The following is a 27,486-nucleotide window of genomic DNA, read 5'->3' on the forward strand; positions in this document are numbered from 1 at the left end:
CTGTTCCCCAGACCCCATGCTCTTTCTGCTATATTCCTTTTCTCTAAAAATAATAAAAACTGATCTGAAAGGCCATATAAAATCCACACACAGAACACAACTTTGACAAGTCTTCCTTTTCCCAGATTGAGGGCTGAGAACCATCCAGATGCCAAGCTTTCTGGTACAAGTCACGAAGTGCAGGAGCTATGCTGGCATCTACAGAGATGGCTAATAATGGCCATCCTGTGGACATCACAGGTGCTGTGGACAACATAATGCTTTGTATTTGGAGGTTAGAATTTTACTAGCTGTGTGTGTACCAGACAGGCTGTAAGGTGCTTAAAAAGGGAATAAATAGGACTAAAATTAGTGAATACAGGACTAAACATGAAAAGACCAGGCTTCAAAACTAATATCCAGTTAAAGACAACGAGTGGCTGTAAAAGTGGGCATTTTGCTTTGATCAAGGGAAGGCCATGTTTGGCAGCAACAAGAAAGTTGCTAATGCAAAGGAAAGAACGAGTACACCCAAGGGTGAGGGCACAGTCATGGCAACAACACCCCAGAGGAAACCAAAGGGGCCGAGGTACAAAGTTCAGATGGAGGGGCTGGCACAGCACAGATGGGATGGCCCTGGGTGTTGCCCAGGCTCACAGCTCCATCATGGGCTGCCATGCGCCCAAGGGAATGGATGGTGTTGCCAGGCACCCACTGAACACCCTTTCCAGGGGGCGCACTGGCGACAGAAGGCTGCATCTGAGCAATCCAAAGCATCCACAGAAAACAGTGCTCCAATAACGAACTTGTCCTATTTGTCAAAAAAGTAAACTATTTTGAGCAACTATTATGAACTAGTGGGAAAAACCCTGGACTTCCATTCATATTTTTATAAACTTAAACATATTAAAATGATAGAAGCACCATGTTTAAAGGAATATTCACAGACACCCAAAGAATATTTCTGTGATGTGAATATTTACTGAGAAGGGCAGCAGCTAAGCTGTAGATATCTACAAACCCAAATACTTGATCACATTTGAAGAGCTCTGGCTCAATAATAAAATCATGCACTGTAGGTTCACAAATTTATTTAAGATTGTTTCCTATAAGCATTTTAATCATGGTCTACGTGAAGTCAAACAAGACGTGTTTGTATAACGAATTATGCAAGGAACTTTTAACTACAGATACAAGACATCAAGAATATATTCACTTTTTGATTTATTAAAACAAAGCTACACCTCTGGGCTTCTTACAATATATTAACAGGTGTAAAGATCAATCCACATTTCCAAATCAGTTTCATTCACAACATCACACCATGCTATTTGACAGTACTTTATAATCAATCTTTTTACAACAATCTAACATTTCTTTGTACAACAGGCAAACAGTTTAACACCTTCCATCAAGGCATTTCAGAACTTTAGATGTTTAGAAATAAAGTCAAGAGTCTCTTTCAAATGCCATCATTTTGTATTAAACTGAAATGCCAGATGCCAAGTCTCAAGTTCCTAAAAAGAGTGCTTTAAAAAACAGATTTACATCCAATTAAGTCTTATAAACCTCAGTGGTAGGTCCTATCATTTCTAAACACTAGAACTATTTGTGGATAAAAAGCTGCATTTGATTGTGCAATATCTTCTGCTAGGTCTGACTTAAAATCTTATTTTTTTACCCCAATTAATCCTAGTGTTAATTTTGCTCCTTTCAGTTAAAAACCCAGACACATTGAGGGCTGATCTTTCATTGAAGAGCTCTGACCACCTATACAATAGTTTTCTGTGCTTATTGTCTCCAGGGGAGGAAGTGTACATCCATTAAACACAACATCTGATCGTACAAAATGCATGCAGATATGCCTCTGTATCACCTGGCAGTTACTGTCTTGTCCTCTTAAAGAAATACATAACATAGTGTTTCCCAAAATGTTTTCTGTGAACCTCAGGAGAGGTCCATAGGGGTGTTCAGAAGGTGGAAAAGGCTCTGGGGTCACACAGATTGGGAAATGCTGGGTTAATACAAACTTGGTACCAGCGGGCCCTGAGCCGTTACTGTGCTAAAGTGCACTGTGAGTTTCTAGGAATGAGGGTTCATGTGCAAATTAATTTTACCAGCAACACTTTTTCTACAAAACACCTACGAACATCTCATAGAGCGCTCATATACATGGAGAACTCTGGGAAATGGTTTGCTCCTCAGATTGGAAATTCAACAATCTGAGTTTACATTCACTGAGGTCCCTGATGCGTTTTCCCCACTCACCTTTGTGACTTCATGAGACTTCACAGATCTGAGGACTCGTAGTCCTTTCTCTGTTACTAGTTCTACACACCTCACGCTACTTCCTTGCTTTTCTCTTAAGAGCGAAAGTTCCTTCTTCTCTTTTGAATTACTTAGAACTTTCTCATTTTGAAAGAGTGTAGCTTCATATTGCTTATCATTGGGTCTTTTTGTTTGCTTTTTAACTCGACTCACAGTCTGTCTTCCCCTGGAGGGCATGCATTTCAGTATTACAGAAATGCAATAGAGTAAACGGTAATAAATTATTTACAAGCACCTATTTCGTTTAATCTTACGTGAAAGCCATTCGCTTTTGGAGAACAAGGAGAATAAATCTTTTAGCAAAACAGTGGTATCTGGAAGCCTTACTGGGATGATGGATGTTTGTTCAGTAACGAGGCACTAAAGAATGAGCTGTGCTAAAATTAACTCGAGGGTGAGCTTGTCTGGATGAGCAGAACTTTGGTTGAGATTTGTTGTCCTTAAAAAAGGTTTTCAAAGCACCAGTTAATTACAGAAAGCATGCATATTTATTCTCACAGTGAGTTAAGTGGTGAGAGAGCTAGCAAATCATACATTGCATTCCCCAAAGCATCTGACTAGATTTCTAGAAAACAAACCACTGAAAGGGAAGAGAGAGCCAGAGAAGCCACTGCTCCCCACGCAGGCTGGTGAGGCAGCAGCTCTTAGTGGAAGTCACAGGAGGGGCAGCAGAGGCCACAGGGAGGTCAGTCCCAGCCCTGACTTAGTCTGAGTAACCCTTAGTCTGTAAGTTCATGGATGAGTAAAAAAGACTAGTGAAACGTTTGCTTACCTAGATAAGGAACACACAAGGGATCAATAAGCCTCCCTGGCTGTTCCCCAAACACAGAGCTCAATCCTACTTAGGATGTAAAATGGAATGTAACACAGTGAAGACCCCACTCCACATCAGAGCCGCTGCCAACACTGGCAATGGCTTAATGGGATGTGAGCTCCTATAAAGAAAACATGTTTTAAATGCGGAATTTGAGAAGAGTGGAAGAAAATCACAACAGCATGGCATTATTGCTCCGAGTTTCAAAAATTTCATACAATGTGAAATACCGATCAGTATTTTTCCCTCTCCCAACACACACAGAATATTCACAAGACATTATTAGTGTTTAAAATCCAAGCTGATAAAAGTACAAACTTAATTCTCAGTACCTTTCTATTAAATTCAAAGATTACCTGCAGCATTTGTCAGGAAAAATTCCTAATTCCTTAATACCACGGAGAGAAGAAGAAACAGTCAGCTGTTAGAAAACATTTTATATTACATGATCTTTAAGAAATCACCATCATTACCACAATTAGCGAACAATTATGATCCCTGCTCACAAAAAAGGCACCTACCTATTACGAACAATTTTTCATAATTATTTGCCACTATATGGCATCAGGGTTTAGGAAAATAACCCATGCATATTTTTAAAGAACCATGGTTTTCTTTTTCTCAAAGCTAAAAAAATCTACAAATGCCTCTGACCATCTGCCAGTCTGCAGGGCCATCACATATGTGATGTACAACCCACAGGTGGTACTCTGCCCAACTTGAGTGGGTACCAGCCACTCAAAAGTGTACAACCAGTCTGCAGGACATAAGAGGCCTGGGTCATGAGTCTGCAGCCAGAGCACTTTACACGAACACAGGCAATCAGGTCAAGCTAATAAGTTAGGACAGTTGCTATCTCCAAGAAACAACCGTACCTGACAGGCAGGTACTACCTGAGGCAGGAGGTGGGGGAGGGGTGGCAGGGAAGGGATACAGACAGAAAACAGGAGTTGTTCCTAAATACTTGCTGGTCATTTAAAACTCAATGGCACTTTTTCACATGAGCAAACATTTTCAAAGTCAGTTTTCCGGCCAAGTGTATCTTGAATTTCACCAGCCAAATTTATCTCCTGGTACGAGCTGATTGGTCAGATTATCTCTATTCCTGACCTAAATTGTGTTTTCACTTAGCTCTTAAAACACTTTCTATACCTGACTGCAACAGAAAGCACAGTGACACCTATGTGTGAATAGCCCATTCATTGTAAAGCACTTTGCGAGGAAAAAAAAATGTTCCCATTTAACAGTTAGCTACAATTGACATAGATAAAACTGAAAAAAAAAAAAAAAGCAAAAAAAAACCGAAAAAAAAACAAAAAACAGTGAATGGATGACACAATTACTTTTAAAGGAAGCATTAATAGGAACACATACCAACAAATTACCTGACAGCATTAAGTGTACTAAACACAATTCAGTTTTAGAATCAATTACATTTGTGTGTCCATCACAGTAGTAAGTCCCTAACAGTTACATTTAGAATGTAAATCTTTAATAAACTCCAAAATTTCATTTTGCAACCTATTGATCATGAACTGCAAATGGAGGCTGGGGCCCCCATGGTGTGATCTGCAGGCTGTGTGTCACCTCAGTGTCCAGCCATCACAGATCATGGAGGGGAGAAGGCACTTGGCTTCCAGGAGGTCGCGTCAGGACAGGTCAGGCCCGACCACACGACGGCGCCGTCCACTCTCGTGCCACAGGCAGAGCCTACGAGGAACGGGTCCCGCGCCCTGCACTTGCCAGAGGTGGCCGAAGTTACCTACAGCACCACAAAACTCAGAATATATTCCAGGAGTTTTTGCCGGTTGCATTGAGGTAGAAAAGTGCTGCTGAGTTCTAAAACAGACACTCTCTTTTGTTTGGTCTCTTTGAAAACCTAGAGAGAAAGTTTAGATTAAATTAAAGACAAATGAAAAAGGGCAAGGGGGGTGGGGAGACACTTCTGTCATCAACCCTTACTTGATGTGCAGTAAGGCATATAAAGCCATATCCAGGCTTTAAGAAAATGTATGTGTAGTGTGTGTGTGAGTACAGGGTAGAAAGGTTATGGGGGTGGGAGACTATGGGGGCAGGTGTGGGGTTTACTAGTGTACTAGATTTTAAATTTTATGTTACAGTCACAGAATAGTTCCTTACAAAGACCACTAGTACCTCCATGGAACTCGTGTCCCAAGTAATTTGTGAAGATAAAGGATACCCAAGGATACTTCTAGCAATACTGGTAAAAATACAACAAAATAACTGAAAATCATATGGCATAATTAACATTCCCACCAAAATTGTAGTAGAATCTTGAAACACATGGACACCTTCATTTAGGATGAAGATGAAAACCAGGACAATTTTGGAACATTCAAATAAATCTTTGCGGAGGGGCCTCACCTTCAACATGCCCCTTCTCCTCCCAATCCCCAGAAATGCCTGCATGATTAATCCTGCAGAAACTGCTTCTCTCAGGGTCCAGACCAACACAAAGGTGACTCAGACAGACTAGATCTAAACAGAGAGGACAGAAGTGAATACACACTCTTGTACATAAGCGGTGGACACTCACCCCGATATCCTTAAACATTTTCACAGCGTTCTTCACAAGACAGTAAGTGGCGCTCTCGGCTGTGGAGAAAGAATTGGGCCCTGTCAAATGTTTAGGTCCAGCGATAATGAAAACCCCAATATCCATGGGAAGAGAGTGTAGGAGGCCACAAAGGGTCTGCTCTTTCTTTAAATCTACTCTGTCATCTTTTGGGGGAGGAGAGAAATGGAGAGAGGGGTAGGGAGGGAAGAGAAAAAGGGAGGGAGGAAGGGGAGGAGGCAGGGAAGTACAGAGAGAAGAGGAAGGGAAAGAGAAATACCCAAAACACCCATCTTGAAGGCTTTTTGTCAGACTCAAATGAGCCAGAATGTAGTTCTTTTAAACTGTGCGGGAATGCATAGATGACTCCTACTGCAGTGAAACCAGAAAGAGCGCAAGCCCGGAGGTCAGAAAAAAGGAATTCTAAACCCAGGTTGCCCTTTAACTAGCTGCATGATCTGGAACAGTGTCCTCATCTCTAAAGTGAGGTGATTCTAGGTCTTGATCTCCATCTAGAGATACAGCTATAGATGTAGCTATAGATCTCTCTATATATCAATCTGTAGAGTTCTAGCTATCTCTAAATAAATATCTAGTGATCGATTATCTCTAGATCCCTCAGGGTTTTAAAAATTATTGATTCAAAGTACCTGCAGTCCTAAAGCATAACTAGAGAATGCTACTCCCACCCCAATCACACCTCTCTCGTAAGAGACAGAACCAGGTGCCGGCCAGGAGTGGGGCAACAGAGGCGCACACTGCTGCTGGGAGTTTCAGGGTTCTGCTTTCGGGAACCATTGGACCACACCTACTAACGCCAAACACACCACACCCTGCGAACAGGCAATTCTCCTAGACAGGCCAACATAAATGAGTCCATTTGTTCACCCAAGGACACACTCAAACTTGTTCACAGCAGCACCAGAGGAGCTCTGAACTGCAAAACCCAAATATCCATCAGTGATGGATACGAATCAATAAAATGTGGTAGATATTTATACAATGGAATACTACAATGCAACAAGAATAAACAACTACATGCAACAGCATGTATGAATCTTGCTTACAATATTAGAAGAAAAATGCCAGACTTGAGTATATAATTTGTGTAATTCAATTTATACAACACAGCCAAAGAGGCAGTAGGAGCAATCCATGGAGTGACAGGTCAGGATAATTTTGCATTCTTTTTTTCCAACTATCTGCAATGAGCAGATTCCCGTAATCAAAAACGACATAGCTTTCAAAAAAAGCCAAGAGACGGGCACACATACCGTACACAGCAACCCTCCTATCCGTTCTCGTGATCAGGTATTTGTGCAGCTTCTGCAGGAATTCAGGCTCGGGAACCGGACCGCTGAAGTTGTGAATGAAGATGGCGGCAGAGCTGTAGGCCTCCAGCAGAGGCCCGAGGAGCCTCTGAAGGAAGGTGATGAACTGCTGGTGCTCCTTGGACTGGCTCACCTGGGGGGGCGAGAGTGGGGGGCCCAGTCGTGGGGGGACAGAGGCACCCCCCTGGAGCACCAGCAGCCCGAGAAGATGGTCCCTCACTGTCCCACACAGAAGCAGCCTACTGCTCCGTGGGCTCAGAATCGCGCCTGGAGGTGACTGCTGGTTTTGAAATGTGTTCTTTATTGTAACTGCTGACTTTCATGGTATTTGAGGTTTACGTTCATTGAACAGCTGCCTGGAAAAAAACGGTTGTCCTTGAATGACATAATTATGACATCCTGTCATCACTGAAAATGGCTGGTCCCCAGGCTGGACCCTCCAGGCTTTGAAGCCTGGCTCAGCAGTCACTCACGTGCACGAAAGGCCACATGCCAAGACCCCTAGCATCATCTCAGTCCCTCCCAGCCCTCATGGCCTGTCAGTCCCCCGTGGTCTCTGGCCCACAGTCCAGCACTGCAGGAAAAGGTGGTGCTGGTGATGGGGTGCTCTGGGCAGTGGGGGCTCTCAGTGCCCCCTCAAAAAAACATCCACATTCAGATAAGCCTCCCTGGGGCAAGATTACTGCCCCATTTTGAAACTAATAATACCTAAAAGGAAAAAATCCCAAAAGTCACTTGGACTCTCCTGACTCTGTATGCCTATGTGTGCCTGTGTGTGCCTCTGCATGCACGCATGCATATGTGTGTGTGTGTATTACCCCACTGCAAAGAAAGTAATCCACTTAGGGTATTCAGAAAAGAAGGGTCATTATTACTACTGCTAAAATTACAAACTAGACAAAATCACTTTTTCTAAAGGAGGGACAATCAATCTTTCAAAAATCAAATTTTCTGATAGGATTTGTTTAAATGAAGGCAAAGAGCTTGATGCATGAAATTCTGGGAGCGATGGCAAGACGGAACACGACTCAAGCAGAGCAGCCAGGCCAGCGGCAGCGAAACGTGAACTACTCTCCCTCACCTGGCACCGCACCACCTTGCCTTGGTGATGCCTGAACAGAACCTCTGCCTCTTCAGCAGTGAGTGCAGGGATGGCCACCGGTCTGCACCCATGCATTCTGGTGAGAGGGTCACAAAAGGTATCATCTATGACATCATCTTCCTGAAAGCTGAGACTCTTGTCTCTTCTTCCATTTATCTATACCCCAGACTGAACCGTTTCAGGTATAAATTCAGTTCAATTTCAGTGTCTTAACTGGGCAGAAAGTACCACGGCCAGTTTGTGAGTGCTTTGAGTACGTCAGCAGAGTCCCAATTTTTAAGCACCTTGTCAATCTCTGGCAACATGAGCCTCAACTCAGCACTGTGGTGTCCACCCAGATTCTTCACCCAAGTACCTTCAGGTAGCAATCTCGTTGCTCCTCACCAAAATCGCTGTCTTCATCTTCTTCATCACTTCTCCAAGACAAAGGTTCCGGAAGCTTCTTGTCCCACTGCTGCTCGGCAAGACCAGGACTGATATCTTCCTGATCATCTTGCTATGCCAGGGAGATGACCAACAGTTAATAAGTGTTCACAGGCACACAAACACCCGCCTGGCTGGACCCCAAGGTCGTCCTCTCTCATGCCCTGCCCTACTCTGTTCTGTCCAGCTGTTCATGACCTCAATCCACCACCCTCTCCAAACCCAAAATCACTTGGGAGACAGCAGGGGAGGAAAGAAGAAAAGAAAGAGTGAGGGTGAAAGCTACCAGACACGTCAATTAAAGTACCATCAGCTCTGCTAAACTGGTATCTATTTTCCCAGGCCACATCCTTTATACGAAAGCTGCCAAAATTAAAACAAAATCTCAAAAAAGAAAAATGCACACATGAAAGCTACAAGCACATGGATATGCAGAAGATCTGATCTTGGAACACAGGCTTCTGGATGCCATGGAACCAAGTCAAGATATACTTTATGCAACACCAGTTATATAAAAGGAACCAAAATAATATTCAACCATTCCAAAAGACATTTACTCTCTCCATCCCTATTTTTCTCATCTCATCTTTGACATGACACTCTCTCTCTCTCTCTCCCTCTCTCTCTCTCTCTATATATATGTATACACACATACACACATCAAATGGAATCATTGGTAAAGCGGGTGGCAGAAAAGACAATGAAGACAAGAAACTAAAGGCAAGCAGAGGCAAGCTCGTCTTCTTACCTCCGCCACTGTAAGAATGCCATACTGGATAAACCTGCCCACTGTTTCATGGCAAATTTGGTAAAAGGTCTGGCAGGGCTGCAAAGAAAAGGCATTCCAGTGTAAATGTCATGGTCTTCCACTTATTTTTTTTTAAAGATAGCGTACAAAGTGGCTGCCAAATACTCCCAAGGTATCACCTGCCTCCTTCCATTAGTCAAGCACTAAGATTTCTGACACCACCCTCTTGACAAGCTCACACTGTGGACAAAGTCTGAGAAGAGACCTGGTTACCTGAGTGGCAGAGCGCCCGTGAGGCACCACCTGCAGACGGAGCTCCTGAGCTGGGTCCCCCCGACCCCCACCCTTCCAGTAGAGCGTGGCCTCAGAAGGGCCACATGTCCGGCCCCTACACCTATTTTTTTCCTTTTTAAGATAATTTCCCTGCAAAATCTATCTTACAGTAAATGCTGTACACAAAGGTGGTGGATGAGGAAATGCAATATGTATTCAAGTAATTAAAAAAAAAAAACCCAAGTGAAAGACAACGTCAACCTTGAGAGCCTTATCCACCCTTTTCTCTCCCATCCTGCCCCCCCAGATTCATGCAAAACAGATTGCACAACAGGACACAAATATAACATATACAGACAGTGCTGTGGAGGAGGGCTGTACTCCCAACACCTGTACTCAGAAATGTCCCAGAACACATTCCCATAAGTGGAAAACAACAGACTTTAAAATAAGAATTTTATTTATTGATGACTTTGAGGGAAAAAAAATCTCTCTACTGCTTAATAGGTATGCCTCATTATAAATGTCTACAAGTGTTTAAATATAACATAAATGCTCACTAGTTCTGCTGGGCCTTAGCTTCCCCATTTGTAGGAGGGGCTGAGCGATGTGTGTGAAGACTGTTTCTGACACTCAACTTCTAGGTTTCTTACACCCACGGGTGGGCATGTTAATCATTTACAACCCCTGACCCTGTGGCTTATGCATGAGAAGAGGTTCTGCGCCTCTGGATCTGAGTGACGGAGAACGCTGAGCCCTTGGAGTCATCACAGCACAGGAGGGGGTCCCTGGAGCAGTGACCCCAAGAAGAAACCAAGACAGTAACGACACAGTGGTCAGGTGGTCACCGAGACCCAGGAGGAGGATGTACAGCTTCAGTAATAGACCAAAAATTCCCTAAGAGGAAAGCATTTTACATTTTCATTAAGATGCTCAAGAATAAGAGAACAGGAGACACTAAAGAGTCTTCACTTACGAGAGAGATGGTGCCTTCATTGGAGAGCAGATAGCACAGGCTGGCGGCCTTGCGTACCAGCTGCTCCTGGCTGATCAAGCTAGGAGACGCGGGCCCTCCTGGGCCCCTTTTCTTCAGAACTGCATAAAGGCTGCAGGCTGAGAAAGTAAAAGCATCAGCGAAGCTGGCAGCCTTAGATTTCCAAGAAAAACCTCAATTGGCTCAGACTGACTGCACTGCTGCAAAAGATCGTTGATACATCCAAAATAATTATCTGTGTTCACTGGAAAAATTTAAGTAAATCCCGTCAGAATTTACTTCTTGTGATTCCATGTGATCCCAACCCTGTCAAACCTTCTGCAGAAGCTTCCATCACCTCCGCTCTCTTTCTCTTCTGTTCCCTCCACTCACTTCACGGCCACATGCATGTCTCATCTCACCTAGATTTTCAGCTCCTGGGCAGCAAGACATTTGACTTCTCCTACTTGGTAAATCATGTAACACTATGTATACAGTAGTTCAGTTACTACTCATTGAGTAGTAAATATAAAAATAAGCTATAATCAGTGAAATAGCAGATGACACTTTTATTTCAAAACTAAATCTATAGTAACACATTCCTTGAAACAAGGGACGATCATCCAAACTGAAGTAGACACCATCACGTGCTTTTGGCCACTTGATTGGCCATGAAAATACTTCAGGGCCTGACATACCTATGATGGCCTCCATGATAAAGACGTGGAGCACCCCATTGCTGTAGAAGTTGAGTTCAAAGACTGATGGGATAGTTGTGCTAGGAGTAATAAAAAACTCATCGTTCTTGCTGGTGTGGGTGATTGTGATACAATTTCCCAGCAGCTGTATGGCATGCATGACTACATCTTCTGAATTTCCTGAGAAACCCAAGTCAAAATCACGAGCCAGCACTTCCTCCTTCATCACAAAGAAGTCTTCCACCAATGTGGAGAGGTCAATTCCCTATAAAAACAGACAGAAGTGGTCTCATGAGAACACAAAACCCACTTCTCAAAAGACAGAGAGACTGCCCCAAGGATTTTTTTTTTCCCCCTTGCCTTGGCTTTCCTGAAGTCTGCTGTCAGGGAAAAAAAAAAAAAAAAGTGAGAACACCAGTGTAAAAAAAGTTAGAAAAGTGGTTAAAAACTGTCCCCCAGGAACGCCAAGGTATTTCATGTCCAGAGCATACTCTAGCCACAAAACATGATGTGAGCATGTAAGATCTCAAATGGAAGCAGCCACCTTCTGAAAAGAAGCAGTACTTATTTTTTAGCAAGAATTTCTCAAATTTCTTAGCTGGTATTTATATATTGGCACTACATTTGGTGTTCAGAACATGACTGTGACAGAGACAGTCTTTCCCATCACAGGGCTTAGACAAGTGTATTGTAGGAAGGCAGAGCGCAAGTCCTAAATACAAGTCAAATAGCTTGGAAACCATTAGCAATCAGAATACTTTCTATGTGTCGATAGACATGCCTTATTTCCGTTAACTGTATTCCTCAAAGAATGCCTTAATGTCTGATAAAACAGTCCCTGAGGCTTTTTTCATATAGATGTCTTCCTCCACTGGGTTCTAAGCCCCTGTGGGCAGAGTCCTCAGATTATTTTACTGTTCACCTCACAGGACTGGGCTTCCCTGGTGGCTCAGACGGAAAAGAATCTGCTTGCAATGCGGGAGACCTGGGTTTGATCCCTGGGTTGGGAAGATTCCCCTGGAGAAGGGAATGGCTACCCACTCCAGTATTCTTGCCTGGAGAATCCCATGGACAGAGGAGCCTGGCAGGCTACAGTCCATGGGGCTGCAAAGAGTTGGCCACGACTGAGCCACTGTCACTCACAGGACTAGCTGGAAGGGAACCAAATCTATCAGTGAAGAAGCATCTGAAAAGCTGCCAAAGCATCTCCCTGCTTTCTGTTGAACTCCAGCGACACCGCAGACATACCTGCCTGTGTCTGTAGAGGAGCAGACAGGCCACGATGTGTGTTGACATAATAGCACAGGACTTGCTAGCAGCTGGAAGGCAAACACAAATCTTTAGTTGCACTTTTTAAATATAGCTGAAACTTTTTTAAAAGTACCTAAATCTTTAAAAAACAAACAAAAAAAAGTATCTTAATTAGGAGCATTTAAAACTACAAAAGTCCTCTACTGTATTTCTTATACCTGATTCACCAAAGGGAAATCACAATCTGCTCTGGACCAGTGGAAACTCATTAGAGATCGTTGTTCACATAACAGAATTCAGTCTAAGATAGGTCTACCCTCAACCCAGAATTCGATTTTTAACTTCCTCTTTCCAACCTGGCCCAGAGGCAGGTCAGAGACACGAAGGAAGGGGACAAACATACATCTGAGAATGACTAGAGTCCATAACTCAATATTCCAAACTTGCAGAAATTTACAATCATATAAATCAAATATGAGAACATCTATGGAATAATCTAAGACAAGACATCATTTGTGGGTTTTCTGAGATGATAATGAATTCAGGAATACTTCACTTATAATTAAAGTTATCTCCAGTGTTTAAGAAACAAAAAAGTCCCCAGTACCGTACATATTTGGCCTTTGAAAAGAATATTTAAAAAGCTTTCATAATACTTGTTTTATAAATGGAAAACAGCACAAAACTGCAAAAGAAAAATATTTTTATAGACTAGACAGCAACCCATCTGGTCATCTGGGTAGCGGGTTTTATCTTTACTTTCCAGTTTTTCAACATTTAAGGATGTATTATTTTCAGCATCCAGGATTTAAACAGAGACTCCATCAGACATCGTCAGAAAAGAAGATCTTGGCCCAGCATAAAGCAGTAGCAGCAGCAGCTAGACAGAAAGGAGCAAGATGAGGTGAGGATGCCCTCACACTGACAGGAAGTGCGGAGGGCCTAATCTGATGGGGAGGAGACAGAGGGAAGGGCAAAGAAATCCCAAGCTATTGTGCTTCCGATCTTAAAGCAGCCTCTACAACATAATAACAATGCTGCTATTTGCAACTTAAGGATGGCTAACTCTGCATGTAACTCGCTCCACTCTGATTCACTCCCACTTGCATTATTAGTGTACAACCGCCCCACTGAGAAGAGCAGAACCTCTTTAGGTACAGAGCCAATGACTCAATGTGTAGTCCCCACAGCCAGAATAAAGCTTTACATGCAAAAGACACACAATATTTACCAAATAAAAAGGATCACGAGGTCACAAGGGAAAGGGACGTGCAACCATAAACCTAGAAGCTGTACCACAAATGGGTTCAAAGAGACTAATTCATGAGCATCTATTAATTATTAGGCACTGTGTGAGATGTGAGATGTTTCATTCAGTTATCTCAAATCCTCTCAGCATGATCTTCCTTCTCATAACTTACTTAGTACCCACTGCGTGTTAGTTCTAGAACCAGAAGTAGAATCTAACTTTGGCAGATTCCAAAACCTGTATGGTTCGCACTGCATCACACTGAATCTGAATTTTGGAATGAAAGAGTGGAATTCTACTTACTGAAGAGAATGTGGTCAGCCAGATGTGCAATCAGTCTCCTTCGGCAGGATTCATCTGTTGCATTTCTGGATTCGTTAACGGACATGTCTGTGCCTTCATCAGCAGCATCACTGGGTCTAAAAAGTTTTTTGTTTTTTTTTTTTTAATTAGACTTCTATAACCCCAATCTTTCACAAAGCAAGTGACATGAGATACAAATGTATTAGATACTTTAAATTACTACATATTCTAAATTTAAACCTCAAATAGATTATTTCTATGAGTTGTTTTACTCCAAAATATACTTCATTATGGGCTTCCCTGGTGGCTCAGATGGTAAAGAATCTGTCTGCAATGCAGGAGATCCGGGTTCATTCAATCCCTGGGTCAGGAAGCTCCCCTGGAGAAGGGAATGGCTACCCACTCCAGTATTCTTGCCTGGAGAATTTCATGGACAGAGGAGCCTGGTGGGCTACAGTCCATGGGGTCACAAAGAGTTGGACACAACTGAGTAACTAGCACACACATACCTCATTATATTTAAGACACTCTCCTGAACACAACATGTTATTTATTTATAACTAAGTAATCTGTTGGTACATCACTTTCAGAACTCACTGGCAGAAAGAATGCATAAAACATGATGCTCCATTTTAAAACCATTTCAAAAATTCAACATCTGAACATATAAAAAGAAAGGCTTAATATTTCTCTAAGTGACCATTTGATTTGAATTCTGGAAAATTCACATAAGAAACTCTTACATGTTACATGAATGTGCAATATGCATAGGCTAAACTAATACCAAAAAGAACATTTCAAGCATTCAAAAGCAGAAATCAAATAAGAACTCATATGTGAGTCACAAAATCAAAAAGATTTTAAGATCCAAATAATCAAAAACCTTCAAACTAAAACACAAACACATTATTTCAAGATCCTTTACTAGACCAAGAGAAAAATTCCTCAAGTGAGGAAGTAAAAACAAGAATATGAATGTCCTTAACAAAGCTAGCCAATTTTTTCCATGCAATATAAGAAATCTGTGTGTGCTGAGTCACTTCGGTCATGTCCGACCTCACTGCGACCCTGTGGACGTTGCAGCCTGCCAGGCTCCTCTGTCCTGGGATTCTCCAGGCAAGAATACAGGAGTGGGCTGCTGTGCTCCTTTCCAGGGGATCTTCCTGACCCAGGGATGGAACCAGTATCTCTTATGTCTCCTGCATTGGCAGGCAGGCTCTTTACCATTGGCTCCACCTGGGAAGCCCGATATAATAAATAACAGATAATCAGTATAAAAAACTTCTATAAATCTTCAGTTCAGTTCGGTTCAGTCACTCAGTCGTGTCCGACTCTTTGCGACCCCATGAAATGCAGTGTGCCAGGCCTCCCTGTCCATCACAACTCAGGGAGTTTACTCAAACTCATGTCCAATGAGTCAGTGATGCCATCCAACCATCTCATCTTCTGTTGTCCCCTTCTCCCGCCTTCAGTCTTTCCTAGCATCAGGGTATTTTCAAAATGAGTCAGCTCTTCGAATCAAGTGGCCAAAGTATTGGAGTTTCAGTTTCTGCATCAGTCCTTTCAATGAATATTCAGGACTGATTTCCTTTAGGATGGACTGGTTGGATCTCCTTGCAGTCCAAGGAGCTCTCAAGAGTCTTCTCCAAAACCACAGTTCAAAAGCATCAACTCTTCAGTGCTCAGCTTTCTTTATAGTCCAACTCTCACATCCATACATGACCACTGGAAAAACCATAGCCTTGACTAGATGGACCTTTCTTGTCAAAGTAATGTCTCTGCTTTTTAAAAGGCTGTCTAGGTTGGTCATTACTTTTCTTCCAAGGAGTAAGCGTCTTTTAATTTCATGGCTGCAATCACCATCTGCAGTGATTTTGGAGTCCAAGAAAATAAAGTCTGACACTGTTTCCACTGTTTCCCCATCTATTTGCCATGAAGTGATGGGACCAGATGCCATGATCTTAGTTTTCTGAATGTTGAGCTCTAAGCCAACTTTTTCACTCTCCTCTTTCACTTTCATCAGAGGCTTTTTAGTTCCTCTTCACTTTCTGCCATAAGGGTGGTGTCATCTGCATACCTGAGGTTATTGAGATTTCTCCCAGCAATCTTGATTCCAGCTTGTGCTTCTTCCAGCCCAGCGTTTCTCATGGTGTACTCTGCATATAAGTTAAATAAGCACGGTGACAATATACAGCCTTTAATGTACTCCTTTCCCTATTTGGAACCAGTCTGTTGTTCCATGTCCAGTTCTAACTGTTGCTTCCTGACCTGCATACAGATTTCTCAAGAGGCAGGTCAGGTGGTCTGGTATTCCCATCTCTTTCAGAATTTTCTATAGTTTGTTGTGATCCACACAGTCAAGGCTTTGGCAGAGTCAACAAAGCAGAAATAGATGTTTTTCTGGAACTCTCTTGCTTTTTCAATGATCCGGCGGATGTTGGCAATTTGATCTCTGGCTCCTCTGCCTTTTCTAAATCCAGCTTGTACATCTGGAAGTTCATGGTTCACGTACTATAGAAGCCTGGCTTGGAGAATTTTGAGCATTACTTTACTAGTGTGTGAGATGAGTGCAATTATGTGGTAGTTTGAGCATTCTTTGTCATTGCCTTTCTTTGGGATTGGAATGAAAACTGACCTTTTCCAGTCCTGAGGCCACTGCTGAGTTTTCCAAATTTGCTGGCATATTGGGTGTAGCACTTTCACAGCATCATCTTTTAGGATTTGAAATAGCTCAGCTGGAATTCCATCACCTCCACTAGCTTTGTTCATAGTGCTGCTTCCTAAGGTCCACTTGACTTCACATTCCAGTATATCTGGCTCTAGGTGACTGATCACACCATCATAATTATCTGGGTCATGAAGATCTTGTTTGTATAGTTTTTCTGTGTATTCTTGCCACCACTTCTTAAAATCTTCTGCTTCCGTTAGGTCCATATCATTTCTGTCCTTTATTGTGCCCATCTTTGCATGAAATATTCCCTTGGTATCTCTAATTTTCTTGAAGAGATCTCTAGTCTTTCCCACTCTATTGTTTTCCTCTGTTTCTTTGCATTGATCACTGAGGAAGGCTTTCTTATCTCTCCTTGCTATTCTTTGGAACTCTGCATTCAAATGGGTATATCTTTCCTTTTCTCTTTTGCCTTTAGTTTCTCTTCTTTTCACAGCTATTTGTTAGGCCTCATCAGACAACCATTTTGCCTTTCTGCATTTCTTTTTCTTGGGGATGGTCTTGATCCCTGTCTCCTGTACGATGTCACAAACCTCCATCCATAGTTCATCAGGTACTCTATCAGATGTAGTTCCTTGAATCTATTTCTCACTTCCACTGTATCATCATAAGGGATTTGATTTAGGTCATACCTGAATGGTCTAGTGGCTTTCCCTACTTTCTTCAATTTAAGTCTGAATTTGCCAATAAGGAGTTCATGATCTGAGCCACAGTCAGCTCCCAGTCTTGTTTTTGCTGACTGTATAGAGCTTCTCCATCTTTGGCTGCAAAGAATATAATCAATCTAATTTTGGTATTGACCATCTGGTGATAAATCTTACCTTGAGGGAAGTATAGCTGGCAACAGTGCTTGCTCCAAAGAAAGTGGAGCAGAAACAGGTTTCTGACTTTGGGTTTCTAAATATTCCTGGAAAAATCAAATACAATCATTTACTCCCACTGTCTCACTTCCATAAACATGTATAAAATGTAATTTCATCTTCAAAAAGTAAAAAGGGAGTTTTTAATAAAATGAGCCATACTATTGATATATAACATGAGAAATACTTTCTATAGCCTAAACTAATTTCAGAAGTGCAGAATGACTCATAGAATGTTGTTAAGCATGAAATCTAAGAACTGAAGCTCCAAAGACAGGATGACAGTTAAGCAAAATCATTTAAAAATTAAGGGCAAAATTTAACTTTTCTCACATCTTCATGAAATTAGTTGGCATTGCCAATATTATTAACAGTGATAATTGACCAACCATACCCTTTTAAAGGCAATCTGACAACCCGAAGGTCATATTATATTCAAAAGAATCTCAATTTAAAAGCAAAAACAAGAGAAGTTCTGCAGTATTAAAAAAAAAAAAAAAGTGGTAAGAAATGACAAGGTCCCTAACCAGAAAGCAAATAGCATAGCAGTCAGATTTCCTTAAAATAAAACCAAGAAGCGGAACAGAAGGAGAGGCAGGATCTCTGTGCCTTATCGTTGAGTTCCCAACTCCCCATCCTTCTCTTTCTCCTTTGCCAATTTGAAAATCTGAAGAATTTAAAACTACAGAACCTCAGAGACCCACCAGTCCCAGGCTTCTCCGTGAGGATGGCACTCTTGCTCTGAATATGTGGGCATTAGACTCCACTCAGTAGAACAGAGCATCACCCTGGACCATCAGTGTTACCCAGCTGTGAGGCATGTTTTTAAAAATGTCTCCTAGAGGCAATTTTAAAACATAACATACAAAATATTGATATATATAAAGCAATATGCAAAATTCTCATGAATTATAAAAGGCAGCAAAAAATTATGAAACTGGTATTTCCCAAAGACAGACATTTAGTCTCCTTTGTCAACAGGCATATTTCGGTGGAAAAATTCAGGAAATACTACTCTTGTCAGAGTCTTGTCCTACAAAAGAAGAAACTGAGGCTGTAAGTCACATGGAGAAGGGGTATCAGAGGCTGGTCTGGAGTCCAGATCTTCCGACACTGAGCTAGACCAATGCTGCCACACAGCTTCATCTCAACTGACACTCACCTTTAAGGAAAATGGTTGTGCAAAATCCACTCTGACACAGCCGTAGTTTTTTCGTAACATTCTGATAACGCCTCTCGCTATGCTCCAGAGGCTCTCATTCTTCTTGGGTTTTCCCTAGTTTGCAATTTTGAAAGAATAGTATGGTAAGCAGTAAAGCTAACAAATACACAAATATTATTATCCAAAGATAAAGTTTATGAATTTTTTTTTATGGAAACTGAAGGTTTGTCTGGAAAAATAATGAATGAAGAAGGAAAATAGATATCCATTTGCTGAGACCTGCCAGAAAATATTGAGCACTCAAAGATGCTAAAAGATGTAATGATATCACTGGGAAGGTAATTTGGCCAATGAAAAAGGAAACATTTAACTTCTTTTAATGCATTGTTTACCTCATTTACAAAAATACAACTGCAAACTACTGAAAGATAAAGATGACATAATAGCCTGAAAATCTGTTCTGCGGTTCTCAGATAAAAACAAAGAGGCCACCCTATTGTGATCTGATGATCATGATGGTCCAAATATATAACATTAAGCAACCAAACACCAAATTCAGCCCTGGCCTGTAAGCCAACTGTTCATTCAGTGAGTGTTTCCTGAATATTTAACATGCATAAGACACAATGACAACTGTAGAATGGACACGGGACTCAGATATGACATCAGGAGACCCCATCAGGGTGAGGGAGCATATGTTCAGGATGGACACAGGCAACACAGAAGGGGGTCTCACAAGAGAGATACAGATAATTATCCACGTCTATCTCTTTATTATTTATTAGGAGTACTTGAGTTTCCAGTATGTTTTGAACAATAAGCTTGAAATAAGTACCATGACCAGGACTTCCACACTAAATAAGAACAAAACTAAATCCCTCTGGAACTTGCACACTGCTGGGAAGAACAGTAAGTTGGTAAAACCATTCTGGAAAACTGTTTGGCAGCATCTACAAAACTGAATGTACCTATGCTTTATGATCCATCAATTCCACTCCTGGGTATATACTCAACAAAATGCATACATATGGTCATCAAGAGAAAGGTTTAAGAATGATCACAGCCCAAACCGGAAAACCAAACTTTTTTTTCAACAGTAGAATAGACAAATTGTATACTCATACACTGCAATATTACACAGCTATGACAATGAACAAATTCTAACTATCCTACTAAGTTGTTGCTTGAGCAAAGGAAACCAGAGACAAAAAGTCCACATGCTACATAGCTCCATTTATATAATGATCAAAAACAGGCAAGCCAATCTATTCTGTAAGAAGTAAAGATAACCGGCTACCCATGAGGGGACAGCAATGAGAGAATGGATAAGGAGGGTTTCTAGGGTCCTCAACTTCAGTGCGATTATGTAGGTGTGTTCACTTTGTGCTAATTCAAGCTACATGTGTATGATGGATGCATTCTTTTCGTAACTGTTCAATAGAAAGTTCAATTAAAAAATTGCTGCCACTTATCAAAATAACTTGTAGCTGCTTTGCCAACATGATCCCACCAATTCTTCAGGTTTAACTTAAAACTCTACACATAAGCAATAAGCCCTGACTAGACCAAGCCACATATACCCTTCCCAGGGCAAAGATGGTAACTCAGTATCAAGTATTCTTTCATTTCCCAACTCTATGACTAAGGCTGGTGTTGATTAATCTAATCATGGCAATTCCTCCAAGTGCAGGAAGACACGTTAGCACTACCAATCAGGCTGCTGTAGGAGATGAAAGCCCAGCCTACCATGCGTTATAAAATTAGAGAGTACCAAGAATATTCTCAACTAATTCGAAAAGCACTTATCTAAAAGCAAAAGGCTAAAAAAGCCAAGATGACTTTTGTGCAGGTGGTCTTCTTACCAGTTGTTCACCATTGTAATGACCCTCAATAATACGATCGTAGGAGATCCCAACAGGTATTATCAAGATGTCTGGGATGGTGTTGGTAGACAGAGTATCTACCACAACTGACAAAAGCCCTGCCCGAGCACAGGAGATTTTTCCACTCCTCGAGCGTGTGCCTTCAAGAAAAATCTCCAAGAACTGCTGCTGTCGAAGTAGTTCAACTATATGCTGGAATGTAAGAAGAAAGGAAAATACGAACTCATGAACTTAGAGTAAGTTCAGCAAAGTTAAATCTTAAAAACAACAAATCCTTAAAACTTCACTGCAGACCAAATATTTTACACAAATAATAGCAAAAGAGCACCTACAATGTTATATTTTGATGATAACAAAAAGTAATTAGCAAACTCATACCCAAGCCATAATCACTGAAATAATTACTCAGACAACGGTTTTTTTAAAATCTCAATCAAATCTCTCTTTCTTCTACTGTAATCGCTACCATAACAACTTGAAGGATAATTAGAGATCACACATACCCCATGGAGCAAAGCTCTATAGAGAATATCTTTCCGTCCATCTGGTGTCTCATCTAGCCTCCGTCGTATGAAGAAGCCTCCAAGCTTACGGATCAAAGTACTATAAATTGAAGAATGCATTAATTTAAAAATAATGTAAAAAGAAGACTCAAATTCCAGCATGGATATAAGCCACAGGTATTCTTTGAGCTGCTGATTATGAAAATATGGACATTATCCATATAGATGACCAATTTCTATTATTTACATTATGCATGAGCTTTCAGAATGTCACTGTGTATAATGACGCTCTGTTTTATCTGTTATATGCCAAAAGGAGTTTCCATGATACATTACCCTGCAGAGGTGCTGGTACAGATTTTAAGAGGATTATAAAATACTGCTCAATTTTAAAACCCTGTCCAGGGTCTCAAGACACTGATCTTTCAGTTCAGTTCAGTTCAGTTGCTCAGTTGTGTCCGACTCTTTGTGACCCCATAAATCGCAGCACTCCAGGCCTCCCTGTCCATCACCAACTCCCAGAGTTTACTCAAACTCATGTCCATCGAGTTGGTGATGCCATCCAGCCATCTCATCCTCTGTCGTCCCCTTCTCCTCCTGCCCCCAATCCCTCCCAGCATCAGGGTCTTTTTCAATGAGTCAACTCATAGACATTCCCAAATTTTCCTACGGTACATTCACTTCAAGATGAATGTGATATTACAAAAGCTCCTTTGGGGAAATTTTCTCAAGTAAGTTATTTCTTAGAGAGTATCCCAGTGAGATAACGATAAGTTTATCAAACTAGAACCAAGCATAACCATCCTCTCAAAGCATGAAATAAAAATTTGCTTCATTTATGCATACATAGAATAAACAATTCTTACAACCCCACATCTCTGCCTACAAAATTGATTAATTATTTTGATAGTAGGCTGAAATTTTCCAATACTTGTCAACCTTTCCAATCTCAGATCCTCCTCCTCTGTTCAAATAGTGTGATATTAATATAAGTATTAATACACAGTTTTGGCACCTTCTATAGTCAGCATAAGGAAGACAGTAAGATATCCCTGGAACTTAACATCTTTGACAGTTAACTTAACTCTCTGAAAGTTAAACTTTGCAGAACAAATTCTTAAGGAGATGAACCATCCACAAAAATAACCCATCCTGAAAAGTGGTTTGTGACTGTACAGGCTGACATGTAACAAAAGAACACTGCAAATAAACAGGTCGGATTATTTAGAGTCTGTCATAGCTGAAGGAATGGTAAGCTAACTGGCACAGAGGTCATGAAAAGGGAAGAAATTATCAGTGTTTATTAAGCAATTCCCAGAGATCGCCCTTGAGAACCAATCCAACATGGAGGGAATGAGTACATAAGTTGTTCTGATTATAGAAGAGGCAAACTATTATGGGCAAGGCTTCTCTAGAGCCCAGGTGAAACAGCCCTCTTCATGCTCAGTCTATGCCTAAACACATTTTCGAAAAAGTGAGTGAAATTCGCTCAATCATATCCAACTCTTTGTGACCCCATGGACTATACAGTCCATGGAATTCTCCAGGCCAGAATACTAGAGTGGGTAGCCTTTCCTTTCTCCAGGGGATCTTCCCAACCCAGGGATCGAACCCAGGTCTCCCGCATCGCAGGCCGATTCTTGACCAGCTAAGCCATAAGGGAAGACCCAGAATACTGGAATGGGTAGTCAAACCCTTCTCCGGTGGATCTTCCCAACCCAGGAATCAAACCAAGGTCTCCTGCATTGCAAGCAGATTCTTTACCAACTGAGTTATCAGGGAAGCTCCCTTTCAAAAAAGAAACATTTTTTTTGATGACTTTCTAATCCAGCTTTCCAGGTTCCTTGATACTGGGAAGAGGTACCCATGAGAAAAAGCATAGATATTCTGATCTTTGGAAAAGCATGATATTTGGAAAAGTCTGTAGCATCATTTCACAGTGAATTAGAGTTAGCTGTTTGTCTATATTCCCCGCTGTTTCATATGAACTATTTGAAAGCAAGAACTATGTGTCTTGTTCACCCTTGCCTGGAGCACATGTGGGCAAGTATTGGCTGACTGCATGTATGAATGGCTTCTCTTCAGTCACGTGAGTCAGATTAGCTACAGAACTCTGAACCGAGGGATTAGGAAGGAACTCCCTGGACTGTGCGGCTGAGGATCAGACTCCCTGGCATGCAAAGCAGTGACCGCCCCCTTGCGAGGCCCTGCCTGAACGACCCGCCAGCCTCCTCCCCTCGGGTCACTCTCCACACTCATCCTTCTCACTCTATTCCTCACACAGCTGACCTGAGCGATGCTTTGTGCTCTGAAGTTTGAGACTAAACACTTCTCAAATCTACAACCGCTTCTCTGAGAGAACTATTATACCTTTCTTTAAGCCTTCATCATCTTTTATCTGAACTGACACAGTCAGAATTGATCTAAGTGTTAGTTGCTGAGTCTTTTTTCTACTTTCCAAATTTTCCACAATAAATATGCATTCTTTTAAAACAAAGCTAAAATTCCTAGTGTCCTCGTTACAATAAAATGTATCTAAAGTTATAATAAAAAAATAAAAATTCAAAACATAATCTTCATACCTTAACTTCCAAAATAAGGTAATCTTACCTGAAGATGGGGATGTTGAGGTTATTGCCTGAAGCAATGTACGGCGCTTTGATGTTATGGCAGAAGAGAATGAAAGTGAGCAGGAGATAGTCAATGTGTGATCTATGAACTGGCAGAAATATAAGCGGCAAATTCATCTAGCAAAAGGAAAAATGCCAAATTTAAAATTCAAATGAAAAGTTGAATCACAGTTCGAACATTTGGTTAGAATCATTCAAACACTAGCTAATTAGCGACTCATTCTATAAAAACATTTTTCAGTAAATAAGAGTGGCAATTAATATTTCAATTATTTATTACCTAGCTAACAACAACTGCAACAACGAAAAATAATCAGGGAAGGAAGAGAGCAATCTAGAGTTCAAGGTGACACCGTCATATATCTTCTGAGAAGAAGCCCTAATTATATAAAAAGAATGTAGGTTTTGGACACAAGGTTGTTTGAAATTCTAGAGAAATGACCTATTGGCCATAACTTGGGACAGTTTTTTAATCTATACATGCCTTTATTTCCTCATTCATAAAATAAGGATTGTTCTATTTGATTTTCAGAATTATTGCAAGGTAACTTACAGAAGGAATCCTGCATATTGCTGATAGGTCCTTCTTTACGCCACCTGTCCCCCCAAATACAAAGCTACTGTAGTTATCTCACATGGAGAAAACTTGCAAATGTGTGGGACTGGACAAGAGTATACAAAAAAACATTCCCCAAAGAATTCCAAAATCACTCTGCAAAATGTAGAGAAGAAAGAATGACAGGTTCACATAATTCTTGCCTCAGTTGCAGCTTTAACCATCTCAAGTTGACCCTTGTGAATCTGAATATTCCAAAAGAAGCTGTTGAACAGTTTCAGCAGCACCCATCCAGTCAGTCTGAAAGGAAGTTTAAAAAGTTTTTAATGTATACACATATTTATATATATACACATACATAGTTTGACAGCTATCTACCCAAACTTTTGAACCTAAAACCTAAGACTGATTGTAACTGACTTCATGTTATGAGCACATGTGCGTGTATATGTGTGAATGTGTACATCTGAATTGTGGACTTAAAGAACTGATTTTACATATGCACTACTCATAGACGCATCCATTTATCATGTACTAAAATCTCATATTTTACTCTACTTGCACACTTTAAACTTCAGAAGCTATACAGTCAAGCAAATAGTTAGGTGAGCAGAGTGATCCCATTACTGAATACAAATCACTCCCTTTAAGACATAAGCATGTGCAGATTCATCAAGAAAAAAAGAGTGTGGGCTCAAATAAATAAAATTAGAAATAAAAAAGGAGAAGTTACAATCAACACTACAGAAATACAAAGGTCATATGAGATCACTACAAACAATTATATCCAAATACTGACAAAATGGACAACCTAGAAGAAATGGACAAACTCCTAGAAATGTACAATCTCCCAAGACTGAACCAGGAAGAAATAGAAAATATGAACAGACCAACTACCAGTAATGAAACATAGTCAGTAATAAAAAAAAATTTCCAGCAAACAAAAGTCCAGGACCAGGTGGCTTCACAGGTGAATTCTGCCAAACATTTGTAGAAGAGTTAACACAAATCTTTCCCAAACCATGCCAAAAAATTGCAGAGGAAGGAACACTTCTGATTCTTCCCATCCTAAGAGGACAGCATCCCCCTGATACCAACACCAAAGACATCACAAAAAAAGAAAATCACAGGCCAGTATCACTGATGAACTAGATGCAAAAATCCACAACAAAATATTAGCAAACCAATTCAACAATACAGTACATTAAAAGCATCATATACCATGAAAAGCAGAATTTATCCCAGGATGCAAGAATGATTCAACATCTGTAGAATTAATGTGGTACATCACATTAACAAATTGAAGAATTAAAAAAACTATATGATCATCTAAACAGATGCAGAAAAAGTTCCTGACAAAATCCAACATGCATTTGTAATTTAAAACTTTCAACAAAGTGAATACAGAGGGAACATACCTAAATATAAGAAAGGCCATAAATGACAAGCCCATGGCTTACATCAGACTCAACAGTGAAAAGCTGAAAGCATTTTCTCTAAGATCAGGAACATAACAAGAATGCAGTTCCCTGCCACTTTAATTCAACACAGTATTGAAAGTCCTGGCCATAGCAATCACAAAAGAAAACAGTATGAAAGAAATCCAAGGAGGAGGGAGCTAAGACGGTGGAGGAATAGGACAGGGAGACCACTTTCTCCCCCACAAATTCATCAAAAGAAATCCAGAGTGATAAGAGACCCTTGATGAAGGTGGAAGAAGAGAGTGAAAAAGCTGGCTTAAAACTCAACAATCAAAAAACGAAGATCACAGCATCTGGTCCCATCACTTTATGGCAAATAGATGGGAAAACAATCAAAACAGCGACAGACTTAATTTTCTTGGGCTCCAAAATCACTGCAGATGGTGACTGCAGCCATGAAATTAAAAGATGCTTGCTCCTTGGAAGAAAAGCTAAGAGCAACATAGACATCATATTAAAAAGAAGAAACATCACTTTGCTAACAAAGGTCCATCTAGTCAATGAACAGTATCAAAAGGCAAAAAAATATGACACTGAAAGATGAACTCCCCAGTTCAGTTGGTGCTCAACATGCTACAGGAGAAGAGTGGAGAAATAGCTCCAGAAAGAATGAAGAGGCTGAACCAAGGCAACAACACCACCCAGCTGTGGGTGTGACTGGTGGTGGAAGTAAAGTCCGATGCTGTAGAGAAGACACTGCACAGGAGCCTGGAACGTTAGGTCCGTGAGTCAAGGTAACTTGGGAGTGCTCAAACGGGAGATGGCAAGAGTGAGCATCAACATTTTAGTAGTCAGTGAACTGGACCAGGAGCTGACTGTGGCTCAGATCATGAACTCCTTATTGCCCAACTCAGACTTAAATTGAAGAAAGTAGGGAAAACCACTAGACCATGCAGGTATGACCTAAATCAAATCCCTTACAATGATACAGTGGAAGTGAGAAATAGATTTAAGGGATCAGATCTGATAGACGGAGTGTCTGAAGAACTAAGGATGGAGGCTCATGACATTGTACAGGAGACAGGGATCAAGACCATTCCCAAGAAAATGAAATGCAGAAAGGCAAAACGGTTGTCTGACGAAGCCTTACAAATAGCTGTGAAAAGAAGAGAGGCTAAAGGCAAAGGAGAAAAGGAAAGATATACCCATATGAATGCAGAGTTCAAAAGAATAGCAAGGAGAGATAAGAAAGAAAGTCTTCCTCAGTGATCAATGCAAAGCAATAGAGGAAAACAATAGAGTGGGAAAGACTAGAGATCTCTTCAAGAAAATTAGAGATACCAAGGGAACATTTCATACAAAGATGGGCACAATAAAGGACAGAAATGATATGGACCTAACGGAAGCAGAAGATATTAAGAAGTGGTGGTAAGAATACATAAAGAAAGTGAAAGTGAAGTCGCTCAGTCATGTCCGACTCTTTGTGACCCCATGGACTGTAGCCTACCAGGCTCCTCCATCCATGGGATTTTCCAAGCAAGAGTACTGGAGTGGGTTGCCATTTCCTTCTCCAAAGAATACATAGAAGAACTATACAAAAACAATCTTCATGACCCAGATAACCACAATGGTGTGATCTCTCACCTAGAGCCAGACAGCCTGGAATGCAAAGTCAAGTGGGCCTTAGGAAGCATCA

The 27,486-nt window shown here is 41.0% G+C and overlaps 1 protein-coding gene across 4 annotated transcripts in view; it reads right to left on the minus strand.

The window, feature by feature from the left end:
* Positions 1-1,186: 1,186 nt before the first annotated feature.
* Positions 1,187-27,486, minus strand: part of GPAM (glycerol-3-phosphate acyltransferase, mitochondrial) — a 73,110-nt gene continuing 46,810 nt past the window's right edge. For all 4 annotated transcript variants that reach the window (XM_043926010.1, XM_043926011.1, XM_043926009.1 and 1 more), the window contains 15 exons: positions 24,573-24,669; positions 23,794-23,930; positions 21,184-21,283; positions 20,660-20,872; positions 18,798-18,911; positions 17,597-17,682; positions 14,048-14,163; positions 12,493-12,563; positions 11,245-11,509; positions 10,550-10,686; positions 9,301-9,378; positions 8,485-8,625; positions 6,971-7,160; positions 5,679-5,737; positions 1,187-5,000 (listed from right to left, as the gene is read on the minus strand). In XM_043926010.1, coding sequence (XP_043781945.1) covers positions 4,884-5,000; positions 5,679-5,737; positions 6,971-7,160; positions 8,485-8,625; positions 9,301-9,378; positions 10,550-10,686; positions 11,245-11,509; positions 12,493-12,563; positions 14,048-14,163; positions 17,597-17,682; positions 18,798-18,911; positions 20,660-20,872; positions 21,184-21,283; positions 23,794-23,930; positions 24,573-24,669 — 1,921 coding nt within the window. In that variant the 3' untranslated portion in view covers positions 1,187-4,883. The remainder of the gene's footprint in view (positions 5,001-5,678; positions 5,738-6,970; positions 7,161-8,484; positions 8,626-9,300; positions 9,379-10,549; positions 10,687-11,244; positions 11,510-12,492; positions 12,564-14,047; positions 14,164-17,596; positions 17,683-18,797; positions 18,912-20,659; positions 20,873-21,183; positions 21,284-23,793; positions 23,931-24,572; positions 24,670-27,486) is intronic.

Source organism: Cervus elaphus, chromosome 15 (genome assembly GCF_910594005.1).
Source record: "Cervus elaphus chromosome 15, mCerEla1.1, whole genome shotgun sequence".
Lineage (NCBI taxonomy): Eukaryota > Metazoa > Chordata > Mammalia > Artiodactyla > Cervidae > Cervus > Cervus elaphus.